This window comes from Electrona antarctica, assembly GCF_951216825.1.
Source record: "Electrona antarctica genome assembly, chromosome: 19".
In the NCBI taxonomy this organism is placed as follows: domain Eukaryota; kingdom Metazoa; phylum Chordata; class Actinopteri; order Myctophiformes; family Myctophidae; genus Electrona; species Electrona antarctica.
The window spans coordinates 31,061,889-31,080,478 of record NC_136800.1 but is presented as its reverse complement, the minus strand read 5'-3'; the positions used below and the strand labels follow the sequence as shown (position 1 = coordinate 31,080,478).

Sequence of the window (18,590 nt, the reverse complement as noted above, 5' to 3'; positions counted from 1 at the left end):
TTGAACAAAATATTGTTTGGACAAGGGACATTTTAATGGACTTTAAAAAGCGTAGATCTGTAAATTTTGACCTGTAACACCACAGATGTCACTATGGTTAAAAAAACGATGTACAAGCAATTTATTCTAGGAAGGGGTTTCTATTATAGTCATATAACAATTGCTTGTTCACTTCATTATAGGAAATAGGAATTTGTATTGAAAAATACAGTGATTGAACAATTTAACCTGAACATGTCTACTACATGAATGGGACATCATTTTTGAGACCTATTGTCAGGCAGTTATTCTTTATATTGAATTCCAAGTAAGTTATGTATTTGAGCTTTCTTTCTTTCTTTCTTTCTTTCTTTCTTTCTTTCTTTCTTTCTTATCTGCAATGTTTTCAGGTACAGTATCACCAATGGCACATTTTGGAAGGTAAAAAATAATAATAACCACACTCAGATATCAGGTACTTTCTGTGCTTTCAATAGTAACTCCAACATGAAAAATAAAGACTGTTTTGTATAGGTTATTAGGTTAAACATTCTAATGGGTAGAAAAATATAAAGTATAAATATCCTAATAACAATGATGCATCAATACATTTGAGAAATACAAAAAAACGGAACCAATCACTGATGAGAGTAAAACGGAATTATTTACAACAACTCTCAGAAACGTAGGTATAGATCTATGTTGGGTGGGCTGTGTTTGCTGGTGCTAGCTGGTTCTGTGTAGCTTTAGCTTTGCGTGCTCCATTTGTATGCAGACCTGAGTGAAACTCGCTGGCTAGTGAACATCTGCCGCAACCCGAACAAACGTAACCACTTCAACCGTATATAGGCTATACTTTCTGGACCGGTGTCCCTCCGGTGTCCCCCCCCCCCCCCCCCGCCACCAAACCTCTTCAGTTAAAATAGGGACGCTAGGGTTCATGTGGTTAAGCAGGACTCTTTACGTGGGATGCCACTTTGCTCCTCTTCCTTCTCCAATCTCCATACTCCTTGTCCATTGGCCTGTCACGTGTGTCTGGCCGGGTTTTAGGCAAGTGCTGTACTTGCCCATTCAGTTCTGGAAGCCCCACAACCTCCCTCCCCGACCATACAACAGCAAGCTAGAACACAAAGACGTAGCTTTTGTTCCGTCAATATAAGCAAAATATAGGCTATGTCTGTAAACAGCTCAGTGTGTTTATCTTCAGTAGTAGAGCTTGTGACAAAATAAGAGATGTCTCTACTCTGCTTTATGGCAATAAATGTCCTTGAGTGCCTTGAGTTCCTCGATCAGTGTCTTGTTTTGGTTTTCCAGCACAGCCACGCGGTTCTCTAGACATTTGACATACTCCTTCTTTTTCCTGCGGCACTCGCGTGCTGCCTCCCTGGAGAACGAGACGAGCGGGGAACAAGATGACATTTACACATTGACCCATAGTCTATGATGTCATAACTGTGATGTCATGTCAGTACTATGATGTCATAACTCATAACTGTGAAGGCGGTACTGTGATGTCTGTACTCTGTACTATGAAGTCATAAGTCAGTACTGTTGTGATGTCAGTCATACCCATAAATTGGGGCATGTCTATATTTGAGCATAATACAGTTCAATAAAAGTCTCAGTGCTGTTTAAGTTTTTTCACTAATAAAGTATACAATCAATCAATCCGTTTCTCACCTGTTCTTCATGAGACGGACCTCCCTCTTGCGAGTGACCTCCTCAGGGATCTGTCCAGAGGGGCAGTGCATGGTGCCTGGGGACGCAGCGATCACGATGCTCTGAGTAAGGCCTGTGCTAGGCGAACACAGCTGGTAGGTTGGCATGTCTCCTGTGGCGGCTGAAATAGGGTAGAGCGCAAAGTTATTAGAGCTATGACTTTTTCTGAATGAATCCATATACTGTATATTAGACTTGTTTGCGGTGGATGGTGGGTGACACAAACTTAACATGCCCATATATGGAGACCTCTTCAAACTGGATTTAACTCGATCAGAAATTCTAGTCTGCTACAATGCCCTCTTCCAGAATTTAGATAGAAATAGACGTCATAGTCCTTGTCACTGGCCATAGCTATTGTGCAATAACCTGGACGCTAGGCAACGACATAAATGGGAAATCACAGTGCTGACATCACAGAATTCATGTGATAGTACTAGTAGCCTACTGATTGACCTCCGAAGTATGTTGTGCCTATTTCACAATGCAGGGCAGAGGGTGCTGACGTCATACTGGTGTCATAGACGTCATGGCCTCCAAGTACCGACAGTCCGACACTGACACATTTGTCAGCAGCGTGCACATGCACGCACACACACACACACACACACACACACACACACACACACACACACACACACACACACACACACACACACACACACACACACACACACACACACACACACACAGCGCTGAGTGATTAGAGGCTCTTTGATTCAACTTTGTGTGGGAGTGCTCAACAAAACAGCCTGTCCTATATTTATCGCACCTATTGAATTAAGGAGCTATTTCTGGAGCAGGCAGGCAGTGACATGAATGACCGGATTGGAACCATTCTGTAACTCTTGCTCTTGAAAAAGCTCTCACTCATTCATAACCAGTCATTCAGAGCAGGCAGACACACAGTTGTCTACCACCCCCCCCCCCCCCCCCCCCATCCCTCCCTCCCTTCCTTTCCCTCTCTCTCTCTGACTGGGCGGAGTATAGCCAGGCGATATGCTGACGTCAGCGAGTGCGTCTGAGTTGCGCGGATCTCTCTCTCCCCCTCGTGTTCCAGGAAACCGGCATGACGTCAAACCGCCGGCTGACTATCCCCCCCACAGCACCACCAACCCCCACCCTCTCATCTCCTGGCCCCTCCCTTCCTTTCCTCTCACCCCGCCTCCCTGCATGCTGCCTGCCTGGAAGTGTGGCTGTGAGAGAGAGGAACGCTGTGTGTGTTATACACATGTAGGCTACTAGTACATACATACTGTAACTGTTTCTAACAACAAATGAACAATGTTGTGGTTTTGTAAGCTATCTTTCCCTTGCAATGTGACATAGCTCTGTCTACACCATACCACTTTCTGAGTGGTGTAAACCACTCCTACAACTGGCTTTGTTAGTTTACGTGTCTGTCTGTCTGTCTGTCTGTCTGTCTGTCTGTCTGTCTGTGCCAAAAAATGAGCACGGTTGCTATGGTCACCCTGTTCACCCGGGTGTGATTTAATTACGTCAGACATGATTTCATTACGTCAGACAGGCTATATAAGACCTTACACCACTCAGTTCACACGGGTGTGATTTTTTCATTGACACTTGATTTGGCAATGCAAACTATTTTTTGTCATGCCAATAAAGCTCATTTGATTTGAACTGTATGTGTGTGTGTGTGTGTGTGTGTGTGTGTGTGTGTGTGTGTGTGTGTGTGTGTGTGTGTGTGTGTGTGTGTGTGTGTGTGTCAGGGACAGAGAGCAAGCTAACCAAACACTCATTGCCAATGCCTTGTTTGGTTAACCTGTCAGTGAAAGTATGCTGAAACATTTCTGCTCAACTTGAGCCATTTTTACTAGCTGTTGTTTTTATGTTACTTGAACTATAGGTAATCAGAATCGTGGGTCATAGAAAACTCAGGGAATCATTTAAAAATATATATATATATTTGACGTTATATTTATCTACATTTATTGTATAAATGGGGGGGCCAAATGAAATACATGACATTTACAGTCTAATATTTCTACAGTTGCTACACCTGTGGAGAGCCAACATTTTAGCCTACAGGCATAGTTTAAGGCTAGCCCCAATAGGTCTGATGATAATCATGATGTACCGTGCATGTTCAAATCATGTAGGCCTAATTTACATTATTCCAAAGCATATAGACCTACACTGAATTATTTCTTTCTTTCTTTCTTTCTTTCTTTCTTTCTTTCTTTCTTTCTTTCTTTCTTTCTTTCTTTCAAGTGAAGTGCCCACAATGTTTAGGAGCTCAGCCCACTAATATTCCAGGAGCCCACTAATATTCCAAGTGGCAATGTATGCATTCAATTCAAACACATATACACAAAGTTATATTTTTTGCCAGGTTATGATTAAAGTAGCCTGCTGGATAATACAAATTAACTATCTGAATAAAAACAGCAACAGAAGATAACTACTTCCCAGACAGACAGTGACATATGAACTTGACTTTTCATACATAAAATAATATACAATAAAAATAATAACATTGATATTAATCAAATAAAACGCATGCACCTCCCCCTACCTGACTCTGTCTCATCTCCGGTCACAGCCATGTCCTCTGTCCAATAATCCAGAACAACGGTAGTAACACTCCTCGGCACCACAGGCAGTCTACTTCTGTCCTTCTTTCCCAGTTTCTCTGTAAACCATAAACCTATCTCCCTTTCGCTTTCCCTCTTTATCTGCGTCTCTCCTCTCGTATGCCTACAACTACAACTTCAACACCGAGAGGAGAAGTGCTGGTCACCCATGAACTTGGCACAAGATTACAATTAGGGACGTTGACATCACAGTGACATCATCAGACTGGGTTTCTGTTTTTTTCTCTCGTCCCAAACCCTCCCTCCTCCTTCTCTACAAACGGGTCGTGCACACTATGGTCGTGCACAATGCAAGCTGGTCCGGCCCGGCCCCCGGGAGGGGAGGGGGCGGGGCAAATTGAGTGAGCAAGGTGTATTTTTAACTCCTGTGACGCAACTGAAGGCGACGCACACGACAAAACAAGGGGATTGTATGTCCCCAGAGGCTGGGACACAAACTGTAACGAGCACACTAAACTGTGTGTAAGTTTTTAAGAGAGAGGAAGGAAGAAAAGGAAGGAAGGAAGCGAGCCGACTTCTTTGTCTATATAGAAGTGTCTATCTGTACGTCTCTAAATGTTTTGATGAATTGAACATGGTGGACCCTGTTGTAAACAAGTGTAATGCTTAATTGGGTCGTCCACTCACAGTTAACAGCCTTTGTATTGAGTTTGTGCTTGAAATGTACTGTAATTCTGCAAACTGTTAATAACATTTTCAATCAATCAATCAATCAATCAATCAATTTAAATCAATCAAGCAAGCAAGCAAGGAATAGTCTATTGTTTTTTAACTATATTAGAAAGAAAGAAAGAAAGAAAGAAAGAAAGAAAGAAACACAAACACAAACAAACAACTTGCAAGGCTGCTGTTTTGTTGAGCACTAGATTTCCTCTCAGACAAGATATAGAGAGAACAGGTGTTTAACTTTTATTACAATACTTGGAATGTGTTTGTCTCAAGACTGTGGTTTAAGTTGACAATAAAGAAAGACATTTGTTTTATACGGTTCAAGTGATTATTTTTTTTTACAAAAAGAAAAATGTAAAAAAAAAAAAGAAAAAGAAGAGGGAGAGAAAGAAGTATGTAGCCTATTCCATAATTTCCATTTTCCTGCTATCATCTTTGACAATAGAAAAGAAGGTAAGCTACTTGTAACTTGTAAGCTACTCTCTCTCTCTCACACACACACACACACACACACACACACACACACACACACACACACACACACACACACGCTGTTGAAGCTGAGCATTGAAGCTGCTCTTTGTCATTGTTTTGTGTTTTTTATGCTCAATAGTCAATACTGTAAAACACCTACTGTCTTTACACTGTAGGCAGTGAATCCAGTCCGAGTAAAATATATTAGATTTTATTAACCAAAGCATTCCTCCCTTTTTCAAAGTATAGGCCTATCACTATAGTGTTGTTTATGCTTTGTTTACATAATAGGTTTCGCGATTTCTCACTACCATCTAGTGGTAAAGAACAAAACTACAACACTAATGAGAGGCCATAATTGGGGGGGGGGGGGGGGGGGGGGGGGGAGAACACCACCAGCAATCAGCAATCAAACACAAATGTGACTCCCATTGGAAAAGCATTGTGGTGGCCTAAAAAAAACAAAAAAAATACCAAACATTTGTTTGATGGTGTTTGATATGTGTGAATTTGTTTGATGGTGTTTGATATGTGTGAATGAGGCCTAAGATGAATTTATTAAATTGATATCGCTATATGTTTGTTTGTTTTTCCATGTTGTAATGTAGTTTGAATTTAAAAGTTTGCTTTTAGAAAACCACTACATAGAAAATGCTGTAACTCAATACTCAGGTCTGTCTTTAATATTTTAAATGTGAATACTTGTGAATACCTTTTCACTTTTCACTGTGAATATAGCTGTAGCCTATACTGTCAGTCTTGCAATACCTTTTTTTAATCACATACCCATAGCCTAAATTACATACTTTATCAAATAGATTAACATTAACAGCAGTTGCTGCTGGCCTCGCCATGCAGCAGATGAAGTCTGCAGTTTTCCTGGGGAGCAGTGTGTTGTGTAGACCAGTGGTTCCCAAACGGTACCAGCTGTGTAACAAAGTCCAAGAGACATCCTCATGCACGCTCCATAGAGGGTATGCGCGTGCCATCATCATACCCAGAAGTTATGGGACATGCACTCTGCCTGCAGAAACTTAACCTGTCATTAATCAGTGATCAAAGTGACTGTGTGAGAGAAGTTTGTATTACCGGGACAGACTGTACACTATTTTATCATTCTTTTTCTACCATTCCTTTTCGTTCCTGTGTGCATCATTGACCAGCAGTAAGTTATGTTTCATGTTTATTATGTGTTTTTATTATGTGTTCTGATAGTATCCTCGTGTAAAGTTGTGTCATTGATTGATGCCTCTGTCGACCGAGCCACGGTCTCCTTCAAGATCTCTACAGCTGCTCACCCTCATCAGCTATACCACAATTGTGTGTGCCTTCACATTCAAACACTTTGGCCTTGTGGACCATTCCTACCCAGTATCTGTAGTAGTAGTGTGCCTATTGAGCCAGTGCGAAGCAGACACCTGCAGCCATCAAGACCAAGAATGGACACTGCAGGGCCCAGGTAGGGGGGATGACCTTTTACGTAGAGCCTGGGAGTCGATGGTCACTGAGGGGGCGCTTGTTTTACAGGCAACCGGATTAGGTTTAGTGAGGGGTCAGTTAAAACTACCAGATTAAGGTTGGTGAGGGATGCGCTCCGTGCTTGCGGTTATGGTTAGGTAGGGTTTGAGGTAGGTTGTCATTCGGTAGTAGCCCCAGGTAGGGGTCTGCCACAGTACTGCCCGCCCCAGAGCTGCCTCTTGACTTCCACCAACCCTGTTACAGCAGAACGTCTCCGCAACGTTGAGCGTCTCTGGCAGGTAGATACGCCACCTATACGCAATGAGAAGCTGGTGACGCGGCCGAAGGAGGATCATCGCTCTCCTAGAATGCAAGACGGTACGTGTCGAGGTTGATGGTGTCTACCGTTACGCCACACACCTGCTCAGAAGGAAGAGTCACCTGTGCCTCACTTCTAAGCTTCTCCAGAAGCAGTGAAGGATCCTTATAAGGGCGCGGCCTATGAGGCAAGATCAAAAAGCTTCAAAGCTGTCCATTCCAGAGATGGCCGACCAGGGGGAATCATGGTTTATATGTGGCGGGTCGCACGCTCACCCCAGGCAAAGTGGGTGCCTGGAATATGAATAAAGATACTAAAACAGTGTAATCACCGACTACGCCACCTTTCTGAAGGTCCTCTTTTTAGTTGGGTAAAACAGCTATAGACTAGACTAGAGTCTAGACTACATGCAATGCAACACAGGTTCGTTATGAGCGTGTCAAAGAATTAGTGTGACGCAAGGCAAGGCTAACGGTTTAAAAGGTTGGTACCTTTTACTTTAATATCAAAATCCCTTTACAATGTTTCTAAAATCATCAATCATCATAATCATCATGTCAATGCATCACTGGAATAATAAAACAAATAACCATATGGAATAGAGGGAACAAGGTAAGTGGATGTGCAGTAGGAGGGGAGGATTCAGCAGGCTGGCCAGCAGTGCCTATATGGGCAGAATACTGGCAGATCACTCCAATCGAAATATATAATATCTTAGTTTTCTAGTAGTATGGAAAAGCCATAGGGGTTCTTCAACAGTGCGGTTCAATACTCACACGCCAGGCAGAGTCGACAAAGCTCGGGCTCTGCCGCTGCAGTCAACTTCAATGTCCCGGGGGGGCTGGTACTCATCTGTTCTCCTTACGTCACACTGCTCGATCCTGACCCTCTTCACAAGCGCTCCTGGAAAGGTTGGAGAGGATTTGGCAGATCACTCGAATCGAGGTATACGTAATAACTCAGATTACTATTTCAATGGCTTAGCCGAGGCATAGATTTCTTCAACAGTGTGGTTCAATACTCACACTCACATGCCAGGCAGAGTCGAACAAAGTTCGGGCTCTGCCGCTGCGGTTGATGACACACTGCCACTTCTGGTTCACGGGTTCGAGGGTTGATCAGGTCGTCACTTCTTCCTTCTTTAGGTTTGCTGCTACTCGGTCGGCTCCTCTCGCCGCTGCTCTCTGGGCGTCCTTCTCTCTCGGGTGCTTCTCTCATTCTGCTGTCAGTTTTGAATGTTCCCTCTGTTTGTTCGTACATGACCTTGCGTGTTGATTGGCTCTGTCCCTTGTGTACGTGCATGTTGGTTGGTGAACGTCTCTCTTGCGTCACAGACTCATGCTCAGCTGTATGTATTTCTGATTACTATGGTGGTGTTACTATGTGGTTTTGTGTGTGACTGGTGGACGCAGTGGCAAAACATTAGGAAACGCAACACAAATCAAACAGCACAACAACTCAGAACAACATAACATGCAGGTAAGTATAAAGATCACAACAGAAGGTAAACATAATAGGTTTCACAGCAAAACAAGAATAGGTAAAAGTAAATCATAACAAATATAACAAAACGGTAACGGTTAGGAATCAGAATTAAAGGAGGACATAATAATAATAATAATAATAATAATAATAATAATAATAATAATAATAATAATAATAATAATAATAATAATAATAATAATGTCTGCCAGCTGACATATACCCCACCAATGCAGCATAATGAGAAGAATCCCATCGTCTTCAACTGCATGAGCTCATGAACCCAGATCTCCTGTGTGGAAAGTCAACATCTTAACCTCTTAACCACTAGCCTAAAGGAGGATTCCCAACCTTGGCAGGGGGATATATTAGACTTTTAGTCATCAGGCAGAAGCTCTGAGCCACTACTGCTACTAGACCATGTAGAACACACCGTCACAACCGAGTGACAACTTTGCATTCTCTTGGTATTCTATCGATTCATGAGGTAGTCACCTGGAATGCTATGTATCCCTCTCTACTCCCTCTCTTCTTCTCCCTCACTCCCCATTGCACTCGCTTCCTCTCCCCCATAACCTCATCTTGATCTTGCCTTAGGATATGTTCAAATTAGTTGCCTTTTATGAAGGATAGGGGGGGGAAAAGAAAGTATAAGGAGCCTTGTGTGACCACAGCCTTGAGGCACCAGCTAAACACACCCAACACCCTTGGTTGTCAGTTGGTCACTTGGAGTGTGTACTGTGTAGTCAAAACATTTTAAAAGTGTGTAAACACAGCCTTGAGCCCCCCCCCCCCATTATACTCAGGCTTCTAATTCTCTTGTGCGTCAGTTGGTCACTGAGTTGCAGTGTGTAGTCTAAGTGGACCCTTAGTACATTTGAATCAATCTTAACATTATAGTCTACTACTGGACACGTCTGTTTCAGATGGCCATCAACATCCCGGGAGTCGTTGCCATGGTGATATGCTACCTGCTGGTTCTAGGGACAGGTATCTGGGCCTCGCTCAAGGCCAGGAAGACGGCGAAGAGATGCGGGGGGATTAACAGCACAGAGACCATCCTCCTGGCCAACAGGAACATCAGTCTCCTAGTGGGGATATTCACCATGACTGGTATATACATGTAGGGCCGGCTGGGGCGAAGTGACTGTAAATCAAAATGATTATTTCAAACTTTTGCCTTGATTACTATTATTATACTATTACTACTACTAATATACTACGATTGTTATTTTTTAAATGGTGAAAATAACAGATCTACATGCAATTTCACAACACGTCACATCGTTGTAAGCTTGTAGTTTGGCTATTTTCACTATTTCCATAAACCACCATTGTTGAAGTATAACACAGATGAATCAATTTAGTCGATTGTGAAAAATCGATTTGATTTTTTTCTGTTGATTTGTTGATATAATTATGTAAAAAATAACCATCTTGATTATTCTGTTATATGTCTTATATTCTTCTAATTATCCGTTTCAATATCATTGCTGTCGGGCAATAACCTCTTATCTCTTAATAAATTAATCCTCTATAGTTCATACAGTGTCCCACAAAAGTATAGCAAAAATAACAGATGTACAAGCTATAAATGCAACCACGATGTGTTTTGAGCTTGTATATCTCTGAAAAGTTTTGCCATTCATTTGATTTTTTGATGTTTTTTTCTACAATTCAAATTTTTGCTATGCAAGGCAAGGCAATTTTATTTGTATAGCACATTTCAACATGTGCTTTACACAAAACATCAAGCAAAGGAAACACAATTGTAAAATTACATTAGAATGAATGAATGAATGAATGAATGAATGAATGAATGAATGAAGGCCTTTATTGCACCTTGGACTCAAGGTCCATAGAAAAACACACAAAACACAAAATACAATATACATCCAATAAAAAACAGTCCAAATGTACATGTTAGACAGGCATTTGTGACAGTTATAAATAAAGGCTTTTAAGCCAATGTCTTCTAAGGCTAGAGCAGTATCTGGTGCAACCTTTGACTTATTACTTATACTGATGATGATGCTATTCACAGACTCATCCTGGTCATCCAAGCGACACATTCATCTGAATCTATGCATTACATTCCAGAGAACAGCTTGAAAAGTATTGACTCTTGCAGCCACAAACATTTCACTTGTACTGCACCATCTAGGCTTTTTGAGTAAAATTCTCATGGCATCATTATAGGTGCTGCCAGACGGTCAAAAGAGCTGCGCGCGTTCTCGGCTGCGCGTAGCTTAAAGCTTGAGTTTTTAGACAGCTGGTGGATGGAAATTAAGCTCCACCTCCGCTGAATTCTTGCGCGACGGCCAGATTCCCGGAAACGCTCTCCTCCGCTCAAGTCTTCAGCGGAGGTGGAGCTTCTTTTCCATCCACCAGCTGTCTAAAAACTCAAGCTTTAAGCTGCGCGCAGCTTAAGAAGTGCGCAGCTTAAAACCTTTTTGCGCTCAGGTGTGGAGACGGTGTATATGCTACTTGAAGTTTCTGAATACTGTAGCTTGACCACAAGTGGGCAGTGTAGAGTGGTGTACAGTAAGCTCTAAATAGAGTAATCTTAACTGCTTCTGAACACATACTGAACTTGCGAGGGTGTTCGCCTGTGCATACATCCTACGGCTCTGTCCTCTCCTCTGTCCTGCTCTGTCCTCTGTCCTATGGCTCTGTCTATAGACAGAGCCAAGGGCTCTCTGTCTGGAACAGTTGACAGATGATGATGATATATATATCATCATCATCTGTCAACTGTTCTCTAATAAAATGTCCAAGATATTTGACTTTACTACAGACAGAGTGTTAAAAGATAGTTTAAAATCAGGAATCTTTTGACTTTTGTCCTCTTTTGTTCTACAAATAAGAACAACACTCTTACTGGCATTATACTTGATATCATTTTCAATGCCATACTCAGTACATATGTCGAGCAGCTGCTGTAGTCCAGCACTACTTGGGCTCAATATGACTAAATCATCTGCATACATCAAATGATTGATAAGACCATTACCCAGTGTTACAAGCATTCAACGATTTCGACAGATCATCCATATACGATACGCATGAAGATACGCAAAGAACTGATAATAAAAAGAAAAGGTTATTGGGATGACAGCGGAGAAACAAGTTGACGGCATCTTCAGTGACATGTTTTGTTGCGACCGAATGGCGATAACTATGAAATCTTGCATTTTTGTCACATAACCTACAATTCCCGTCACACACCCCAGGCAATCCCCCAGGTCATCGTGACATCACGTGACATCATCCCCCTGGTCACCCCAGGCAAGTTAGAGCCCGCTGTAGTGGTGTACGATCAGAACTTAACCGGGATGCAGAAATTTCTCCCATATATGGTGCCCACTGCCCAGGTCTCGTGCCCAGGTCTCGTAACATCCGCACGCGGCCTCAAACCAGCAACCAGCAACCCTCATGTGTACTTCTCATCAGCAACCCTCATGTGTACTTCTCATCAGCAACCCTCATGTGTACTTCTCATCACCAACCCTCATGTCTACTTCTCATCACTTCTTTGTTTTTATTGCATAATCACTGTTATCCTTGAGTCAATTGTTTATTAATCCCCTATAGCCACATTGCTTGGAGGAGGTTTCATTGTTGGAATGACAGAGCTAGTATACACCCCAAACCTGGGCCTGGTCTGGGCTCTGGTCATCCCTGTTGGCCATTCAACATCCTTCATAATTGGTAAGACAAAATCATACAATGGTAGCGCTTGCCAAAAATGACAGATAATCAGTTATTTATTTGTGTCAAAATGACAAAATACCCTATGTATCCTATAACAACCCGGGTTTGCTGCATCTGACTATCTCTATTATGTTCTGTTGCTAAGGTGGCCTGTTCTTTGCCCAGCCAATGAGGGAAAGAAAATATGTGACCATGATCGACCCATTTCAGATCAAGTATGGGAAAGTATTGAGTGTGTTTCTGTCCCTGGCCTCACTTGTAGCGGAAATCATCTGGTTGACTGGGACATTGATTGGCTTAGGTACAGTGTGCACGCAGACACTAATAAATGTATATTCTTGTGTTGTAATACACTACATCCTCACTGTCAGTCGAAAATAAGTGGACCAGCTACCATTAAATGATTTTTTGATCTCCCCATATCTTTAGCTGGTCCACTTCTTTTCGACTGACAGTGAGGAGTTTCCCTGGGTGGGCGCATAACACATGCGGATGAACACACTATTCCTTCAGTTCCGCACCCCACTGAACAGGCAACCTGACCAAACTGCTGCTAGTTCAGGGACGGAAAGCATTCAATATATGAAGAATTTTATACATTGCTTAAGATTTTACCTCTCTGCCCAGGGTTTGTAGATAGATAATCCTATATCACACACATTTCTCGATCCCCAGATTCTATGTTCCTGGTGGTCAGACCCCACACTATACTCTGATTAGCAGATGGCCATAAGGCACAATACAATTGGATGCTGTATTTTTCAGTGACCTGGAATAGGTGTGTGTGTGTGTGTGTGTGTGTGTGTGTGTGTGTGTGTGTGTGTGTGTGTGTGTGTGTGTGTGTGTGTGTGTGTGTGTGTGTGTGTGTGTCGTCACTGACGCGTGCGTGCCTGCGTCTACATGTGTGATAGGTGCAACCATGAGTGTGGTCCTGGATGTGCCATACACTATGAGTATCTGGATCTCCGCTGCGGTGGCCATTCTCTACACTCTACTTGGAGGTTTATACTCTGTGGCCTACACTGATGTCGTCCAGCTCACTCTCATTTTTGTCAGCCTGGTAGGCACTCCACACTAATTGCAAATGATGAGCAGCACTGATGTCACCAGTAAAACAGAAACATTTAGGGGTATGGATGGACTGGAGAAGGTTCTTCTCTGTGGGCAGTCTATGTAAGCTATACAGTTCTGTTGGCTGTTCTTTCCCTGGATGAGCAGGATGAACAGCCAAAAGTGTCAAAAACTCAAACATCAGCACATACTGTAGTGTTTATAAAGTACCATGCATGTTTCCACAGTGGCTGTGTGCCCCCTTTGCTCTGATGAGTCCCTCCTATTCTGACATCACAAAGACAGCCTTCAACCACACCGTTCATGCCTCCTGGGTCGGGACAGTGGATGCAGACAGAGCAGGGAGGTGGATGGACAACTTTCTGCTTTTTGTAAGCTGGTGGTTTTACTTTTCTTTTTATATACAGTACGGTATAACCTTATCACTAGACTCACAAGAGAAATAGGCCTACTCATCAAGCCATGAGTCACAGGATTGTATCTAGAAGGTTACTGGGCCGAATCCTCCAGTTCAGTTGGGATCAATCTGGACAAGGTTGGCTATGAATATGTTCGTACCTAGCAGATAACGTCCCATAGCTGGGGGGTACAAATATGTTCGTACTTCGCAGAGAAAGAATTAACAACCAAATCTGTGGCAGTAGAAGATAGGGATTGTATTGGCGTGTCACATTTCATTCCTTCAAAGAATGCATTCATTTGCATTTTCCAGAATATCTTCCATCATAAGTGGCCCTTCAATAATTTGAAACACTGACATTCATGTGGTGTCGTCAATATAATGCTATATTTTGTGGCAACATCAACATGTTGAACTGTCAATTTGCCATCACCACCTGCTCTACTTACTGTGATTTCCTCCCTTTCCAAGGCTTTTGGGAACCTGGCTTTTCAAAACTTCCACCAAAGGACCCTGGCTGCCTCTTCTAAGGCAAACGCCCGGATCATGTGTCTTGCCGCAGCCGGTATTATTCTCATATTTGCGATCCCTCCTATACTGATGGGGGCAGTGGCTGCATCAACAGGTATCAAAGGCTTGTTGATAAAAAATAAAAAATAAATAAACATGTCAAAGACCATTGCAAACAGATAGGCAGGCATAGCAGGTGTTTATGGCTATATATTATACAGGTGTTAACACTGTTATATATATATATTATATAAAAATAAATATATAGTTGGGTGAGAGTCAAGTGTTGTCACATGATGTCTTCAAAACACTATGTACAACAATGGTAATAATTTAATAAGACTTTATGCTGTTTTGTTGCATAATCATTGTTGATCATAAGTCTTACTAGTCTTAATACACAACTTGTTCTCTCTGAACCTATCACTGTATGTTCGTCAGACTGGAACCTGACCTCATATGGTTCTCCATCCCCGTTTGAGCGTGGGGAGGCGAGTTTGGTCATGCCCGTCATCCTTATGCATCTCACCCCACCCTTCATCTCCTTCATTGGAATCGGAGCGGTGGCTGCTGCGGTGATGTCTTCCGTGGACTCCTTCATGCTGTCGGCAGCCACCATCTTCACCTCCAATATCTATAAGGCCATCCTGAGGCCCCAGGTGAGAAGAACCGGATGCATTTTTGGATGAACATCTGCCCCTTCTGTTCCTATGACACCCTGGCCAACTCTCAAAGTCACTTAGACCTAGAAGACAAGACCAGAGCTAGGCAGTATTATGCGTGTCTTAAGTACCAGGTCTTATTACTTAACTTAAGACCTGGAGGCGTGATCAATGCCATTTGGCTATTCTGAGTGGCCAAACAGCATTGACCACGCCTCCAGGTCTTAAGTTAAGTAATAAGACCTGGTACTTAAGACACGCATAAGACTGCCCTAGACTTCAACTGGCCCTCCTTGCTCTCAAGCTGTGAAATGACAGTGACAGTGAGTGTAGTCCCAGGTGGGCTACACTTCCTATCTTCTGCCATTCTCTGAAAGCCCAGCTCCTCAGACTCTACCTCAATTCAATAGCATTCCATAATTATTTCGCTTGTTGCTTATTGGTGCCTAATTGCCTATAGATGCTAGTTAGGTTATCAAAATGTATATTGTTTACTTGTTCACAGATGCAGGCCTATGTAGGCCTACTTAAAAAAAATATTTCCTAGTCCACATGTGCTAACTTGCCTCAACTTTGTATGATGTCTGCACACACAAAGGCAGAAGTTCTGACTTCATCTTAATGGGCAACTTCTCTAATTTAAGGATGTGTGGCAAGGGCTCTCTGTGTCACCACTGGTAAGTCACCACCAGTCTACGTAAAACACATTGAATAACATGATTTTATGCAGGCTGGTGGAGATTTTCCAGAAGTGAGAGATGTCCTTTGTTACTGTTAGATTTTTATATTTTTCTATTGGTCCATATCTATTGGACAGTATATGAATTTGTTAATACATCAATAAATGGAGGAACCTTCTTATCACAATAATGTTTGGGTTTATTCCAGAGAAGAGATCTTACAAGCATTGGAAAAGCGTGGTTCCAGATATATTCTTCTGAAGATAAAACAGAGATACATCGTTTTTATACACAAAGCGTTGGTTCACGCCTCGTCATCACGTCAGCCGCCAGCTCTTGTATCGTTTCCTTTTGTTGTGACATTTATGCACAATGTTTATAACAACAAAACCGTGTTACCTCAATGGTAAGAAATAGGTTCAACTGTCTAACAAAAATGGTACAAATTACAAAATGAAATCCATCAGTCGCTCTCTCCAGACATTTGTTCCTGACCATTAGGTATTTGTTGACACCTCATGAATATCTCCAGCCTCATTTGACTCATTTCTTCCCATAGGCATCACAGAGGGAGTTCCAGTGGGTAGTCCGTGTCTCTGTGGTGTTGGTGGGTTTGGCTGGCACTTCCCTCACAGTGCTGGACAACAGCATCATGGTGTTCTGGTTCCTGGGGTCGGAGGTGAGCTACATCATTGTGCTCCCTCAACTGGTCGCTGTCCTTTTCTTCAGCATCTCCAATGGTTACGGGGCTATTATGGGCTTCCTGGTCGGGTTTGTGCTGAGAGTGCTGTGCGGAGAACCCCTGTTATGGCTTCCAACTGTGCTCTGCCTCCCAGTGTGCAAATTAGAGGATGGAGTTCATGTCCAGATTGCCCCCGTCAAGACCATCTGCATGTTCTCCGCCCTGGCCAGCATCTTGTTGTTCTCTCACCTGTCTTCGCTGCTCTTCAACAAAGGCGCAATTCCTGAGAAGTGGGACGTGTTCAGAGTGAAAGCCTCGCGGCCACCGCAGACACAAGCACCCACAGGTGATGGCACCAAAGAAGAAGAAGAGACCTTGCAAATCCAACATGAGATGGTCCTCTGGCAATGAAGGACACAGAGTGTTGAACACCAGATTTAAAAATATTTTACAGATAGGTACAGGGTGACTGGGTGATTGTCCTAAATTGTTCAAAAGGGAGGTGCTCGAGTGGTGCAGTGGCAAAGTAGCTACTACAAGCTGCGTACCACCACGGAGTCTGGGGTTTGAATCCACCGTGGTGCAAGCGGCTTTGTCAAGTGTGTAATCTATATACGAACACAACTGGTCTGTGTTTGGGGAGTGAAGGCGGGCAGGGAGGGAGATAATTGTCACTGCACTTAATATACAGGCGGGGGTGTCCGCATAGTGGCACAAACTCTAGATGTAATGTGTTGTTTCTATATTATTTGCTGAATCCATTTCTGCCGTATGCCGAGTGATATGAGTCACCGTTTTGTCAGAAATTGAGTAATTACCATAATTAATCACTATAAAAACTGGAAATGGCTATAATTCTGATAAATTGTACTTCATTTGTTGTTTCTATATTCCATATTTAATGTGCTGAATAAATTTCTGCTGTATGCTGAGTGCTATGAGTCACCGTTTTCTCAAAAATTTAGTAATTTGCATTTAGTATTTAGCATTTTTTTTAAAGTTCAATGTAACCCAAATGAGAATGCTGTTAAAGCTGCAATCCAAAACCTTTGTCCTATATACCCACCCGACCCAGGGTTCAGAATTCAAACTCAGTGGCGCTATAAGAGGCCCAGTCGCATCTTCTGCACCGATCTGCATACAAGTTTGTAACCACAGTCCCTAGGGCCTAGAAGCTAAGGAAAACTAGGAAGAAAAGTTGTATCCCACCTCCCCCAGCCACAAAATAGATGGCTCAGGACATGTCACTCACAAGAGAAACAAGTTTGACAAGGACACAAGAATGTTGACCAGCTAATCATCCTCCTGATCCAGGAGATCAGATCAACGATGCCAATGAACAATAGCCTTTACAATGTTGGTGTTTCTATAGGCTGTAACCGAAATATGAACCCAAATACAATACAATCACCTGTTGGTTGAGAGATTATGCAATTATTCTGGGAAGTGGCCTGTCTCCCTTAAAGGTGAATTCTGCACAAGCCGTGTTTTTTACCTTAAAGGCCTCGACAGAGTCCGTTTTGGCTTGTGTTGGGCTTATTAGTGGCGTTACAGAGTCCCCTGCGTAGCTATTGTAGAGTTGCGTTGCTATTGTTGACTTGTGTGGGTCTATAATGTGCAATCAACTATTCATCCACTAGATGGCAGCTGTGACACTATGAAGCTATAGTTATCAGGCTGTCAACAAAACCACTGCCTGGGATTTAAAGATCATGTAAATATACACAACTGAAGAGGCTGAGAAAAGGAACCATAAAGATCTCTGCAGGGGAAACCACGGTTTGTAGGTCGCGTCTGTAAACGGCCAAATTGTCACCAAATGGAAGCATAGGAGACGATAATTTATAGCTTAATTCCAAACCCTGATAGGATTGCGGCAAGACCCGCTCGTTCTGCAGAGCGGGTCATGCTGCAACCCTATCGGCGTTTGGAATTAAGCTAAATTATACACAACTATCAGAGCTTGTACACACTCTGTTCTCGTCAGAAGACTGAGGCCGCGGATTCCGTTTGGGCCTGATCACTGATGCAAAGCTGTGCTTCGAACGATATGGTCATGTTTCTCATGTTTTATGTGATCTATCCATGCCGTTCCGTGTTTACATTTACAATTCAAGGAGCTGGCGGAAGTGGCTTCCTCTTTCAGAAAGAGGGGG

General features: G+C 42.8%; 2 protein-coding genes and 1 long non-coding RNA gene across 4 annotated transcripts; 1 reads left to right on the top strand and 2 right to left on the bottom strand.

The window, feature by feature from the left end:
* Window positions 1-325: 325 nt before the first annotated feature.
* Window positions 326-4,615, bottom strand: LOC306943578 (cAMP-responsive element modulator-like). The gene is made up of 3 exons (XM_079529996.1): window positions 4,235-4,615; window positions 1,660-1,819; window positions 326-1,363 (listed from the first exon to the last, which is right to left on the bottom strand). Exons 1-3 carry the CDS (start codon window positions 4,263-4,265, stop codon window positions 1,219-1,221), a joined length of 336 nt encoding a protein of 111 aa, XP_079386122.1. The 5' UTR covers window positions 4,266-4,615; the 3' UTR covers window positions 326-1,218.
* Window positions 4,616-7,702: 3,087 nt separating this feature from the next.
* LOC306943278 lies at window positions 7,703-8,432 on the bottom strand. Its single transcript, XR_013792378.1, has 2 exons — window positions 8,259-8,432; window positions 7,703-8,136 (listed from the first exon to the last, which is right to left on the bottom strand). It is a non-coding gene; the product is annotated as an uncharacterized lncRNA (long non-coding RNA).
* A 209-nt stretch (window positions 8,433-8,641) lies between these two features.
* On the top strand, window positions 8,642-17,066 carry LOC306943427 (high-affinity choline transporter 1-like). Of its 2 annotated transcripts, none has more exons than XM_079529741.1 (9): window positions 8,642-8,712; window positions 9,642-9,828; window positions 12,310-12,426; window positions 12,575-12,730; window positions 13,341-13,489; window positions 13,728-13,871; window positions 14,372-14,465; window positions 14,852-15,069; window positions 16,312-17,066. In XM_079529741.1, exons 1-9 carry the CDS (start codon window positions 8,707-8,709, stop codon window positions 16,843-16,845), a joined length of 1,605 nt encoding a protein of 534 aa, XP_079385867.1. In that variant the 5' UTR covers window positions 8,642-8,706; the 3' UTR covers window positions 16,846-17,066. The 2 variants fall into 2 exon arrangements, with proteins under 2 accessions (XP_079385867.1, XP_079385866.1); XM_079529740.1 differs by having other exon boundaries at window positions 14,372-14,525.
* The last annotated feature ends 1,524 nt before the right edge of the window (window positions 17,067-18,590 follow it).